Source organism: Myotis daubentonii, chromosome 13 (genome assembly GCF_963259705.1).
Source record: "Myotis daubentonii chromosome 13, mMyoDau2.1, whole genome shotgun sequence".
NCBI classification, from domain to species: domain Eukaryota; kingdom Metazoa; phylum Chordata; class Mammalia; order Chiroptera; family Vespertilionidae; genus Myotis; species Myotis daubentonii.
This window is the reverse complement of record NC_081852.1, coordinates 23,791,656-23,805,443: the sequence shown is the minus strand read 5'-3', so window position 1 is coordinate 23,805,443 and position 13,788 is coordinate 23,791,656. Positions and strand designations below refer to the sequence as shown.

The window sequence follows — 13,788 nt, the reverse complement described above, 5'->3', positions numbered from 1 at the left end:
AGTACTGCTGCTCACATGACAGTTGTATGTATTCTTTAACAAGAGCATCTTTTGGGTTATTTTTGCCTTTATAATTCATTTCTTCATATTTCCTTTCATAAATATTTTTTGATAAACAAATTAAGCAGCATGGCATTTTCTGATCCCAAAGCACCAGTTTAATTGCCAACCACAAAAACTCCTTGCTAGACAATAATTTGCATAGAAAATGCCTGAAAGGCCACACTATACTATTACAACTGGTTACAGTAACAGTGTAGTGTGTGAGAAATATGGGGTTTTATTTACATTTCTGTGCCATGTGAAAAATTTTACAACTAATGGAAAGTACTCTTCTGATATAAAAATTATAGCAACTACTAAATCAGTTTAACATCAGTAATAGAAAAACAAGCTCTGGTGCAAAGAGCTACTTAGATTACTGTTAGAAGCTGACCAATTACAAGACGGTAAGACCAAGGAGACACGGGGGAAAATCCACACTGCCTGGAAATGCCAGTCCACATTTGAAAGCACTACTTCAACATTCTAACAACAGGTACAAGCTGACAAAACAGAAGTTGTGAAATTCCTTCATTTCGATAATTATTGCTCACAAGTAGGTATAACAGGGGAGTATATACTAATAATGCTACAGTTTCTAATACTTTACATTTTAATTACAATATATCATAATACTGAGAATATTACATTATTTCAATATCTTGTGTTAATATTTTTATTACATCTGTTTCCTCATTAAAGTTAGCATTTCCATTTACAGCCAGGTTCTTTTTCAATGAAGTAAACTTCAGATTTTATAATTCGAGTTGATGAGAATACCTCAAAACAGAATTTACAAGTTGTAGATAAATACTATTTTACTACAAACTTCAAAGGAATACATAGGGGCAAATGTAATATTACTACCACTAAAGTACCCCAAGCACAGAGTGCCTGACTGAGTGAGCGGCCTTATCATCCACAATCAGAAAAAACTAGTGAAGTGAGCTCCCCTCCCCGCCGCAGACCCCCTTCCCCACAGGCCAGCGTCTCCTAAACTCTAAGGGTCCCCATGAGACTTGCATCCAGTGGAGCAATGGGCAGCAGCAGCTCATCTTGGGCTAAGCTTCTTGGGCCTGTCTCCAAGGCCCCCTTCTCACTTCTCAGTGAGCTTAAAGCAGCCCTGCCTGGGTCACTTGTCCCTTGACTTTTACTTCTCAGTGAGTCCACAGCCCTGTGGGGCTCACTTTCCTATAACTTTCTGGAAGGCCAACGCAGCACTGCCTAGGATCTCTCATGTTGCTGCTTCTATCCTAAGCCCTTCCTTGTTTCACTGTCCCCAACTGTAATAAATGTACTCTCAAAATAAAAAATACTGAGTGAAAAAACAAATTTAAAATTTTTTTTAATTACTATAAATATATTGTCAAAACATGCTGACCACCAAAAGCAGAAAATCAGAGAGAAAAAGGGAAAATGTAACTATAAAAATTTTAATTTTGTAAATAAAAAGCGGTAGACTATGAACAATGTTAAAAAATTAATAGTAAACTTTAGAAAACTTTCACTATAGGTGAAAAACCTAAAGTAAATAGATAAAGAACTCTTACCAAAAAAAAGCTGTACACGAAGAGAAAAAAATAATTATAAACTGATAATTCACAAAATAAAGAAATGCAAGCTATCACTTGTAGTCAAAGATATTCAAACTCAATAAAGCATAATTTTTCAGATTAAAGGATTTGTTTAGGTTAACTGTGTTATGATGGTATAGACCTATATTAAGTGATATGTAGTAATACAATAAACAAGATACTAAAGAGCAGGTAGCATGATCCCTTCCTAAAAACTAAAACTAGATAATATAAATATAATACCAAAAATAAATAAGGATAGTCATCAAAATGTTTTTGTTTTGTTTTTTAAATATATTTTATTGATTTTTTAGAGAGGAAGGGAGAGGGATAGAGAGTTAGAAACATCGATGAGAGAGAAACATTGATCAGCTGCCTCCTGCACACCTCCTACTGGGGATGTGCCCAAAACCAAGGTACAGGCCCTTGACCAGAATCGAACCTGGGACCTCTTGGTCCGCAGGCCGACGCTCTATCCACTGCGCCAAACCGGTTAAAGCCTTATGTAATACTTTAACAATAAATAATTAAAAAAAAAAAAAAAGAACATGCTTGAAACAAATGAAAAAAAATAGGAAGTTCCAGCAAAAATAAAAAGGGAAGAGGGAAAGGAAAGAAGAGAAGGAAGGAGATACAGAGCCAAATGGAAATCTTAGAACTGAAATATACAATAATCTCATTGGATAGACTGACTCACTGAGGGAAGGAAGATGAGGAGGAAAGAATGAACTTCAATACAGAAATTACCCAATATGAACAACAGAGAGAATATAGACTAAAAAATAAAAGTAGGAGTGTCAGGGACCTGTGGGACTATTTTAAAAAAAGATCTGCCTGGCTGGCACAGCTCAGTGGTTGAGCATTGACCTATGAACCAGAAGGTCACGGATCGATTCCCACTCAGTGCACATGCCCAGGCTGTGGACTTGATCCCCAGTGTGGAGCATGCAGGAGGCAGCTGATCGGTGATTCTTTCTCATCACTGATGTTTCTCTTCCTCTCCCTACCTCTCTGATATCAATAAAAATATAGGAAAAACAATAAATAAATAAGATCTAACATTTATGTTTCAGAGTCCAGAGGAGAGGAGAAAGCATGTGAAACTGAACAAATATCTGAATAATGCCCAAAATTTTTCCAATTTTGGTAAAGATAAACCTAAAGATTCAAGAAGCTGACCAAAGCCCAAATAGGATAAATTTAATAAAAGAATCTTGAGAGTAATTAGAAGAACAATTAAAATGACAGTTTATTTTTCAGCAGAAACTATGAAGACCAAAAGAAAGTAGCACAACACTTTTCAAGTGCTGAACAAAAATATCAATTTAGAATTCTAAGGATACCCTGAAAATATTCTTCAGAAATGAAGGTGAAATCAATCAAGATGTTTTCCAATGAAAAAAAAAAACAACAAAAACACACACATAAGAAAATTTGTTGTCAACACACCTACCCTCAAAGAATGGCTAAAGGAAGTTTTTCAGACACAAATTAGAAACTTGGGACATCAGGAATGAAGAAAGAATAACAAAAAGAAAATTTTCTAAATTATGCTTACAGGTTGAAGCACAAATTATAACACTGTCTGACGTGCTTCTCAATATTATGTAGAGAAAATACTTAAGTCGTATTGTAAAGGAGAGAGGGTATAAAGTGGAGGTAAGGCTTCCGCACTTAAAGTAATAAAATGTTACCAGTAGACTGTGAAAAGTTGCAATACATAATGTGTAGAGCAACCACTAAAAAAAAACCTATACAAAGAAATACACTAAAAACACCACAAATCCGGAGGAAGTAAACTCCACTGGGGCATGGATTTTCGCGATCCTTGCATCTCAGCGTCTTGCCCCTCAGACCCACGGAACGACCTAGCCCTAGTGCAACTATGAACTTGGAGCAGGTGTCCAACGAAGAGAAGTTGAACCTGTGCCGCAAGTACTACCTGGGTGGGTTTGCTTTCCTGCCTTTTCTCTGGTTGGTCAACACCTGGTTCTTCCGAGAGGCCTTCCTTGTCCCTGCACACACAGAGCAGAGCCAAGTCAAAGGCTGTGCCTGGCGCTCTGCTGTGGGCTTCCTTTTTTGGGTGATTATACTCATCCCCTGGATCACCATCTTCCAGATCTACCGGCCCCGTTGGGGCGCCCTGGGGACTATCTCTCCTTCACCATACCTCTGGGTACCCACTGACAAATTCTTCGGCACAGCCTGGGACCTGATCATTCTCCCAGGATGGGCTCCTGTACTCCAAGCCCACTTTCAAGGCCCTAATACTTATTCCCATCTCCTGTGTTCTCTGTTGACATACTCCAATAAATGACCCTAATTCTAAAAACAAAACAAAACACTACAGATAAATCAAAAAGGAATTCTAAATAATGTTCAAGTAACACATGGGAAGGCAGGAAAAATGAAACAGAAATAAAAACCAGAAAAATAAACAATAAAATAACAGACTTAAGCTCTAATATATCAACAATATACTAAATATAAATGGGCTAACTACATCATTAAAAGAGAGGCTGGCCCAGCTGGTGTGGCTCAGTGCCTGAGCGTTGACCTATGAACCAGGAGGTCACAGTTTGATTCCCAGTCAAGGCACATGCCCGGGGGGGGTTGAGGGCTTGATTCCCAGTTGGGGGGGGGGGGGGGGTGCAGGAGGCAGCCGATCAATGATTCTCTCTCATCATTTATGTTTTTGTCTCTCACTCCCTCTCCCTTCTACTCTGATATCAATTTTAAGAAATTATATATATAAAGAGAGGCTGGCAGAATAGACAAAAACCAAACTATAAAAAACTTACTTCAAATAAAATGATAAAGATAGGGCTGAAAGTAAAATGGCAGAAAAATCTTTTGTTTAATAAAAACACTCATCAAAAAAAGCGGAAGTGGCTAAATTCAGATAAAGTAGACTTCAAAGCAAATAAAATTACCAGAGACAAAGATGCACATTATATAATGATAAAAAGATCAATTCACTAAGAAGACATAGCAATCATAAATGTGTAGACATTACACAACAAAACTTCGGAATACAACAAACAAAAACTGATAGACCTGAAAGTAGAAATATCTAAGTCCAAGTTACTTGAAATTATAGAAAATTTAACCAATTCTCTTTCAATAATTGATCTGCTAGAGCAGTGGTTCTCAACCTTCTGGCCCTTTAAATATAGTTCCTCACGTTGTGACCCAACCATAAAATTATTTTCGTTGCTACTTCATAACTGTAATGTTGCTACTGTTATGAATCGTAATGTAAATATCTGATATGCAGGATGGTCTTAGGCAACCCCTGTGAAAGGGTCGTTTGATCGCCAAAGGGGTCACGACCCACAGGTTGAGAACCGCTGTGCTAGAGAGAAAATCAGTAAGAACAGAGAAGAACTTAACATTTCAACCAATAGATCATAAGATAGCTTAGCAGTTATGTATCAAACGTGCTATGTGGTCTTGTTTAATGATATGTTACACATAATACATAACTCTACTTTCTACTGTTGTTGTTTTTTTTTTGGTTTTTTAAAATATATTTTATTGATTTTTTACAGAGAGAAAGGGAGAGAAAAAGAGAGTTAGAAACATTGCACACCCCCTACAGGCAATGTGCCCGCAACCAAGGCACATGCCCTTGACTGGAATCGAACATGGGACCCTTCAGTCCGCAGGTGCTCTATCCACTGAGCCAAATCGGTTAGGGCTGTTGTTGTTTTTTTAATAACAAAAGTAATATATATTTTCTGGGGAGAAATACTAATGTTTATAAAGTAAAATTAAAATATCCCCGTTAATCCCAGAATCTGTATTCTTTATAAACTCTTTTCTATGTGTATGTAAGTATACACATATGCAGTTTTAATTTTATAAAAAAATAGGATAATACTTAGCATAGCATACTGTCTGCAACTTTTTTTTTCAACTCAATGACATATACTGACATCCTTCTTACTTAGCTATATACAGACCTATCATATGAAGTACTCATAAAAATGTTCTCAGAAAACATCATGTTCTTTGATAATAGATGTTCCTTGGAGTTATAAAGGCCTATTATACTTAGAATCTAGAAACACAATGGCCATCAGATTAATATTAAACAACAACAGAAAGAATAAAACTCTCCTTGAGCAAAAAGACAGCAATACACTTGAAAGCGCTCGATAAGCAATAAAGGTAGTAAAAACCAAGTTTTAATCATAAGTATGTTATCTAATTTTTTTAAGAACTCTACAATCCAACTGGCATCATTAAATAAATGAAAATATATTTTACCACAGGTGCAAAAGAAAGAGGGGTGCGTGGAAATTACATTAATACAAATATTTTTTCCAAGAGCGAAATACTCACAGCTGTTTCTCCTTTTGAGAGATTTGTTTCAGCAGACTGTCGGATTTACTCTGACATTCTTGTAGATATTTCTTATCTTCATCTTCAGCTTCCAGTTGCGCCTTCTCTGCTTGCTGCAATCTGGTGTAATTCAAATCAACTTTGGGTAAAACTGAGGCTAGAACTAGGGTGTAAAAGGGTGAAGAAGACAAATAAAAGAAAAATGGGGAAATAGAAACATTTCTAAATGAAAACAAAGTTTGGGGGGAAACTCACAAACTCAAACGTGAAAGAGCCACACAATGTCTAAAAATTGTTTTGTGATTTTTTTCAATATAACATATAATATGCCCAGAATACTATCTTCAAATTTGTTTTATTTCTTGTTTATAATTAACAATGCAAAGCAATACAGCCTTTACCACTTTTGTAGAGCATAATGAATCAACTGTCCAAGTATAATAGGTGTGTTACTGTCTTTTTACAAAACCATGAAAAGCATAGTACTTATGTCTATAGTAGGTGAAGAAGCCACATTGTTATATATTATGTTAGATGTGGATACCAGGAATCAAGTGTGCTAACAAGGCCAAGAGCAAAGACCTGCAATTACTTCAAATAATAGTTTAGTCCGCCCCATAGGATCATTACGTATTTACTAAATTATACCAAAGCTGTATGTACATGTGTGTTTGTGTTTTAAGATTTAAAAGAATTTAGTACTAGTTGGCAACATTCTCTAGAGATTATTTTTGATCCTCATCATTGCATTTTAAAAATTGGCTAAAAATGTGATTTCCATTTTTTCTGTTTTTATTTGTAAGGCATTGCTTCTCCCTGTGCTTAGCTCCACTCCCTGACTCCTACAGCCATCTAGGATTTCTTATATGTAACTTCAATATATTTATAAGAGAACATCTACCAAATATTCAATAGACATTAATTCCTTTTAGAGAATCCTAAGAGAAATTTCTATTCAACTAACCAAAAATATTGCCTCTTCTTTTCTTCCTTAAAACCATACCAATGGGGAAACCTCACATATTTCAGAAGTATGAATGCTACTTCTAAGGAAAAGAGAGTAACATTCCAGTTATCTCTAAATTTAAAATACTAAGGTGGGAGGTAGGGGACACAAGTGTTTTCATAATGTTATAGAAACTAAAAGAAAAGTCAGCGTGAGGTAGGCCATGAAGCTGTGCTATCACAGAAGAGTGCTCAGGGGAACTAAAAACTTGAGGAGCTGCCCTGACCGGTTTGGCTCAGTGGATAGAGCGTCGGCCTGCGGACTGAAGGGTCCCGGGTTCGATTCCGGCCAAGGGCATGTGCCTTGGTTGCAGGCACATCCTGGTGGGGAGTGTGCAGGAGGCGGCTGATCGATGTTTCTCTCTCATCGATGTTTCTAACTCTCTATCCCTCTCCCTTCCCCCCTGTAGAAAATCAATAAAATATATTTTTAAAAAAAACTTGAGGAGCTAAAGCACAAGATGATGGCCAATCTGGGTTATAAACTATTTTAAACATATTTTAAAATTAGTAAAAGAGCCATCAAGCAAGGAAGGGACCAATAGTGGGGGTAGGAGGGTGTGAATCTGTGCCAACACATTGTGAAACTAAAGATTAACTTATTTTTAAACTAAATTTTTATATTTTTCCACCAAAAAGTAGCAAAAAAGATAAAACTGCACTTGAAAATCCTGACCTCCAAAGGTCAATACTCAAAATCAGCCCTTGTGCACAGGGTCTAAGGATATGTTTTGGAAATCCAAGTGCAGCCACTCTGCTTTATGGCAGTGTATTAACACAGCAGCTGATCAAGAAGTGGAGAGGGTCCCTAACACCCTTTTAGAAGACTTAATAGCATAAATTCTTTTCTATTTAATATATTGTAAAATTGTTGATTCTCTTTTAGGCTATTTAAATGCAGTGGTTTTTAGAAAGATATATCTTTGACCAGCTTGTACTGGTCCTGAGTGTCACTGCTGGCACATTTCACCAATGACATTGCAATTGTCCTAGTTTGAGTTAACAAATCATTGTCACTTCATAATGGAATGGACAGAAATCAAAGACAGAAAAAGGTAATAAAGATGTCCAAAATGTAAAAATGGGGATAAAGAAAACAAAAAAAGAAAAAAGAAGAAAGAGGATGTCAATAAAAGAATATTCATGTCAATAAAGCATTAATAGTTATGTTTTTCATAAGTAGATTCAAAGAAAGCAATGATAAGACATATGTTGACACCAACATGACAGGTCAATGGAAATACATTACATTTTCCAACAATAAAAGTGAAAAATGCCAATATAAAACAATTAAGTTTAAACAAAATTATCTCTTGGGTTAAGGAGCCTACCTCAAAGAAAACAACTAAACTGTCAACTCAGAAAGCCTGATTTCAGATAGAGAGATGGTGAATGACAAAGGAAATGACAACCAATATGCATGGAAACCAATCAGGAACAATTTCACCATGAATTTTATTCACTTTACATTTTTTCGAGGTTTCTGTTTGTGTATTTGTTTTATGTAATGTAATAGATTGAACCACATGAAATCGCTGATATTAGGAGGCCTTTAAAATATATACATATAAAATGGCAAGTTCCAAAGAATCAGCTTCATATAAAACAACTTGATTCCATGCAACAACCAAAACAAAAAAGGGAAAATTCTGCTGGGCTAAAAGAAAAACATGTCCTAATCTAAATTTTCCTTTTTTTTTTTTTTTTTGTGGCAGATGTCAGAGTTGAATAAAGAATAGGGGGAGAAGGAAAGGAAAAAAGAAACTAAGACTGGAAATGCTGTACCTTTGTTCCAGCTGCCTCATGGCTACAGTAATTTTATTGGTTTTTTCTTCTAGTCGGGCAATTATTTCATTTTTTTCTTGCAAACTATCTTCTGAACCCTATTTAGAAAAACATAAAAGCTATAGTGGTTTTGATTTTTAACCCTGAATATTTGTAAGTTTTGTATACCATTCTGCTATGGGATTCTTACCTTGAAATGAGCAGAGTTAATTTATAGATTAAAATACTCCTATGATATTAAGCAGTAGTACTATCAGTCTTCATTTAAAATATAGTAAAGGAAAAGGAAACAGCCTTCAATGTTTTTGGAAGACAACAGGATGAGCCCTTGTAACATACACTATTTTTCAAATTAAATTGTAAAGGGATTTTGGCAACTAGTCTACTTAACAAAAATGTCACTTTATTAGAGAATTCACAATCATAGTAAAGCATTTCAATCAAATCTTTCTCAGGACTGTACTGTATAAATAAGTTCACAAAGCTCAGCCTGTGTGGCCCAGTGGTTGAGCGTTGACTTATGAACCAGGAGGTCAGGGGGTTTGATTCCCAGTCCAGGCACATGACAGGGTTATGGGCTCAATCTCCAGTGTGATTCTCTGTCATCACTGATGCTCCTATCTCTCTCCCTCCCTCTCCCTTCCTCTCTGAAATCCATAAAAATATATAAAAAAAAAAAGTTCACAAAAATGTCTTGCATATTTAGATTGAGTTTTCCCAAAAGATTTAACCTTCATGCTGTTAACCTTTCAGCATTAAAAAACAAATTCAGATAGGTGATTTTGTTTTTTAGTTCTTCAGTACTTTTTTCATTGCTACATTTCTTAAGCTTCCATTTAGAAATAAAAGAAACCTCATTGCTTTAAATCAAACCTTGTATACAAATATTCATTTTCAATTTATATAACAAATTCCAAGAATTTAAGAACATTCCTTACCTGCAACTTTTGGTACATCTCTATGTTAATTGCTTTAACTTCCTCTAGTTGTTGTCTAAGGCCTATCAAAGTATCTTGTTTCTCATGGATATCTTTCTCCAACAATTTCATGGCAAGTTCAATCTCATGCTTCATACTAACTTGTACAGCTAACTCATTCTCCACATCCTGTAATTGCAATATATCCTCAATTCAGATGCCACTTCAAGATGTCAAAAGTCAGATACACAACAGTTAATGAGACCAAGAAAGAGCTACTATTCAGCCCTGGCCAGGGGATCAATTGGTTGGAGTGTCCTCCCGGCACCAAAAAGGTTTAGGGTTCAATCCTCAGTCGGGGTGCATATGGGAGGCAACCAATCCAACCTTCTCTTCCACATCGATGTTTCTCTCTCTGTGTCTCTCCTTTCCTCTCTCTAAAATCAATAAAAAAAACATATCCTTGGGTGAGGATTAAAAAATACAAGTTCTAGCCCTAGCCAGTTCAGTGAACAGACCCAGGGACTGAAGGGTCTTGGTTCGATTCTGGTCAAGGGCACGTTTCTTGGTTGCAGGCTTGACCCTTGGCCCCGGTTGGAGCACATGCGGGAGGCAAGCAGTCAATGTGTCTCTCTCACATTGATGTTTTCTCTCTGTCTCTCCCCCTCCATTCCACTCTCTCCAAAGACTCAATTAAAAAATATCCTCGAGTGAGGATTAACAACAAAAAAAGTTTCAATATGTAGACTACTCCTTTTGAGTTATAAGCCCCACTAAAGGGAATAAATCAGGCCTTAAAACAATATTCTAAATATTTTCAAATGCAGCCCTGGCTTGGTAGCTCAGTTGGTTAGAGCATCATCCTAATACACCAAGGTTGCAGATTCGATTGCTGGTCAGGGCACATACAGGAAGCAACCCATGAATGCATAGATAAAGTGGAACAAATTGATGTTTTTCTTTGTCTGTCTCTCTCTGCCCTTCTCTCTCTATATAATCAATAAATATTTTGCTAAAATGAAAAGAACTTTCTACACTCTGTCAATTATTACTATTCTACCGGCTCACGAATATTTTTTGCCACATAATCTCAGTATTGACTTTCCTTAGACAGAAAAATGAAGCAGTCCATATAAGTCAAAGCCAAGATAACTCAAAATTTTTTCTCAATTTTACACCAAAAGGAAAAGATGTTTCCTAACATTAAAGACAAATAGCAAAAGGGATGAAAAAGCTGACAATACTCTCTTCTTGACCTGGGAGGTAGTTATACAGGTATTGTATTTCATAATTTATAAAGGTAAAAATAAGTTAATTTTAAATATGATTTTACTAAAATTTGAATACGTCATTTTATTCTGTTTCCTTTTTTTGTAATGCTGGTCACAATCTATTTCACAAACACAGACTGTAACAGTTTAAAAACACTGTTTAAAAAACACAGATAAAATGGAAACTTAAAGAATTTGAGGGGATTAAGGGAATGAGATTGATTGCTATCCCACTGAGGAAAATAAGGCTGAAAGATTTTAAGTAGTGCTTGCTTAAGAGTAAATAATATCAGTAATAATAATAACTGTTATTGCCCTGACCGGTTTGGCTCAGTGGATAGAGCGTCAGCCTGCGGACTCAAGGGTCCCAGGTTCGATTCCGATCAAGGGCATGTACCTGGGTTGCGGGCATATCCCCAGTAGGACGTGTGCAGGAGGCAGCTGATCGATGTTTCTAACTCTCTATCCCTCTCCCTTCCTCTCTGTAAAAAATCAATAAAATATATATTTAAAAAAATAATAATAATAACTGTTATTAATATACTCATATAACTTTAATGTATCCTACCTGTCGTAGCTGAGATTCATCTCGAAGCTGCTTTCTGGCTTCATTGTACATTTCATCTAGCCCCTGCCGAGAATGCTTGTATGTTTGAAGCTCAGTTTCCACATCCACTTTGGTAACCTCGGAAGAAAACTTTTTATTCTAATAACCACTATTGTTAATACAGCACAAAAATACACAGTCTATTCCAAAGTCCCAAAAAGTAACAATTTCTGACACAAGACAGTGTTTGCAATCTGTCTATACTTACCTCTAAGTGCTGCTGTGTTTTCATTAAAATCAACTTATTCTCACTTCGTAATTGATGATTTTCTTCTTGAAGCTTAATGATATTATTCTTTGCTATTGCTAACTAAAAATTATGAAATAGGCAAGAAAAAAATTTAAACAGCTTTATTTATACTTGCTTTACAGGTTATGTTCACAGCTATCAATAATAGAAAATAAAATCCTAAAGCTAGTGAAAATCTCACAGCTACAAAAACTTTCATAAGAAAAATATGCCCCTATTATCCCAAGATACCAATGAAAGAAATTTACTAATTTCTACTATTTCCTTTTGTTAGTCAATATATTATGTCAATCGAAATATACTATGCTTATCCCTGTTTACAATATGCCCTGAATAAAAAGTGCCTAAGCAAGCATATAAAGAATTATGTGTTAAACAACTAAACTTTGTAAAGACTTGTGTAAAGACAGAAATCTCTATAAGGAAAAAAAGTTTCACTATCATTGAAAATGACATTCATGATAACCAAATAGGATACCCTGTGAAACATGGCACACTGAGTGACCAGGGCCAATATGAGTCAGCTCTCATCATCAGAATTAAACATGAATAACTAAGTGGCTTGGCTCTGAGGCCCAGAATAAAAAGAAGAATCCAAGGAAAAGGAAGAAGGGGCCACTCCACAATGTTGGCTCACAAGTAAATTTCTGAATAATTTATCAAGGATACAACTTGAACTTCACAGTGTGTCTAAGGCCAAGAAGAGGCACAAACCAGTGAGCAGCTCTTTCTAATAATCCCAAACTATCAAAACAAAGATACATTCTTAACTGCAGACGTGCAAACAACCATGTGTTCCCTGGTTTGAAAAAAATTGGGCAAGTTTTAAAAAAAATAATTTCAATTCATATGGAAAATAGCACTAATAAAATAACAGACTTCTTCCTCTACCTGAAATAATTCTGAAAATATAAAGCAATACATCTGTGGTTTGATAGATATTTTTTAAAGTTATATAAAAATAGTATTAAAAAAAGAGCTAAGATAAATTTCTGGTTCTTGGACTACCAGATAGCCACTTTGAAAATGCAGAAACTGGAGCATGTGGGATGAATTTTACAGATGAGAGGGTGGAGAAATGGTGAATATGATCATGCTTGAAAAGAAAAGTAATCTGACTAGTGGAACAAGAGGGAGAATATCATTTTAGTAGGAAATTTAACTATAGGTGAAGTATTCTATATGTACCAAAACTACTTTCTAATTAGAAAAACAATGAAATGTTTTTAATACATAAAAAATATGCACCATCTAAATTCAGGTCATCCAGATTTTAAAATGAGCAGCACAGCTTCTTTACAGAAGAGTATGTATGAGTTTCATCTCTGAAGCTCACTTCTAGAAGCTGAGTATCTCGAAACAATTCAGATTCACCTGAGATATGTGGTTTCTCTCAAACGTCTCAATCACAATGAAAATGTGTGTGTGCTTATTAATACATTCATACTGAAAATGAAAAAGGATCACAAATACTAGCACTGTGATGACAATACCTCTTCAATCAGCTTAGTATTTGACTTTTCCAATGAATCAACTCTTGAATGGAGACTGCTGACTGTGCTGCTGAAATTAATGAAGAAAAAACTCATTCAAACTCACAAAAGCAAGAAAAAGTACGCGATCCTGGATTCTATGTTGAATGACATTCACCAACTGCCCTGTCTGAATTTTTTAGTGTGGGAAATTTCAGTAAGTCAGAATAACTTGATTTAACTAGAACAACAAAAATTGTAGCAAAAGAATCAATATATTTCTATTAAAATTTCAATTGATGCTGCTCATTTTTTGTCTTCTTAGGGTCCCTTTTACATGTTACTTATACTATTTAGGAATGGAAATTCCACATAAAGATAACTATTATTGCCCTAACCGGTTTGGTTCAGTGGATAGAGCGTCGGCCTGCGGACCAAGAGGTCCCAGGTTCGATTCTGGTCAAGGGCATGTACCTTGGTTGTGGGCACATCACCAGTAGGGGGCGTGCAGGAGGCAG

General features: G+C 35.7%; 1 protein-coding gene and 1 pseudogene across 9 annotated transcripts in view; one reads left to right on the top strand and one right to left on the bottom strand.

Annotated features, from left to right (window-relative positions):
• The window catches only part of RUFY2 (RUN and FYVE domain containing 2), a 45,895-nt gene that overhangs the window by 13,202 nt on the left and 18,905 nt on the right, over nucleotides 1-13,788 (bottom strand). For 4 of the 9 annotated variants that reach the window (XM_059662545.1, XM_059662543.1, XM_059662542.1 and 1 more), the window contains 6 exons: nucleotides 13,292-13,361; nucleotides 11,757-11,858; nucleotides 11,510-11,626; nucleotides 9,692-9,859; nucleotides 8,754-8,851; nucleotides 5,964-6,083 (listed from right to left, as the gene is read on the bottom strand). In XM_059662545.1, coding sequence (XP_059518528.1) covers nucleotides 5,964-6,083; nucleotides 8,754-8,851; nucleotides 9,692-9,859; nucleotides 11,510-11,626; nucleotides 11,757-11,858; nucleotides 13,292-13,361 — 675 coding nt within the window. Of the gene's footprint in view, nucleotides 1-5,963; nucleotides 6,127-6,299; nucleotides 7,985-8,753; nucleotides 8,852-9,691; nucleotides 9,860-11,509; nucleotides 11,627-11,756; nucleotides 11,859-13,291; nucleotides 13,362-13,788 lie in introns of those variants that run through there. The other 5 variants (XM_059662550.1, XM_059662548.1, XM_059662544.1 and 2 more) reach the window with 4 other exon arrangements.
• LOC132214911 (gamma-secretase subunit PEN-2-like) lies at nucleotides 74-4,221 on the top strand (annotated as a pseudogene).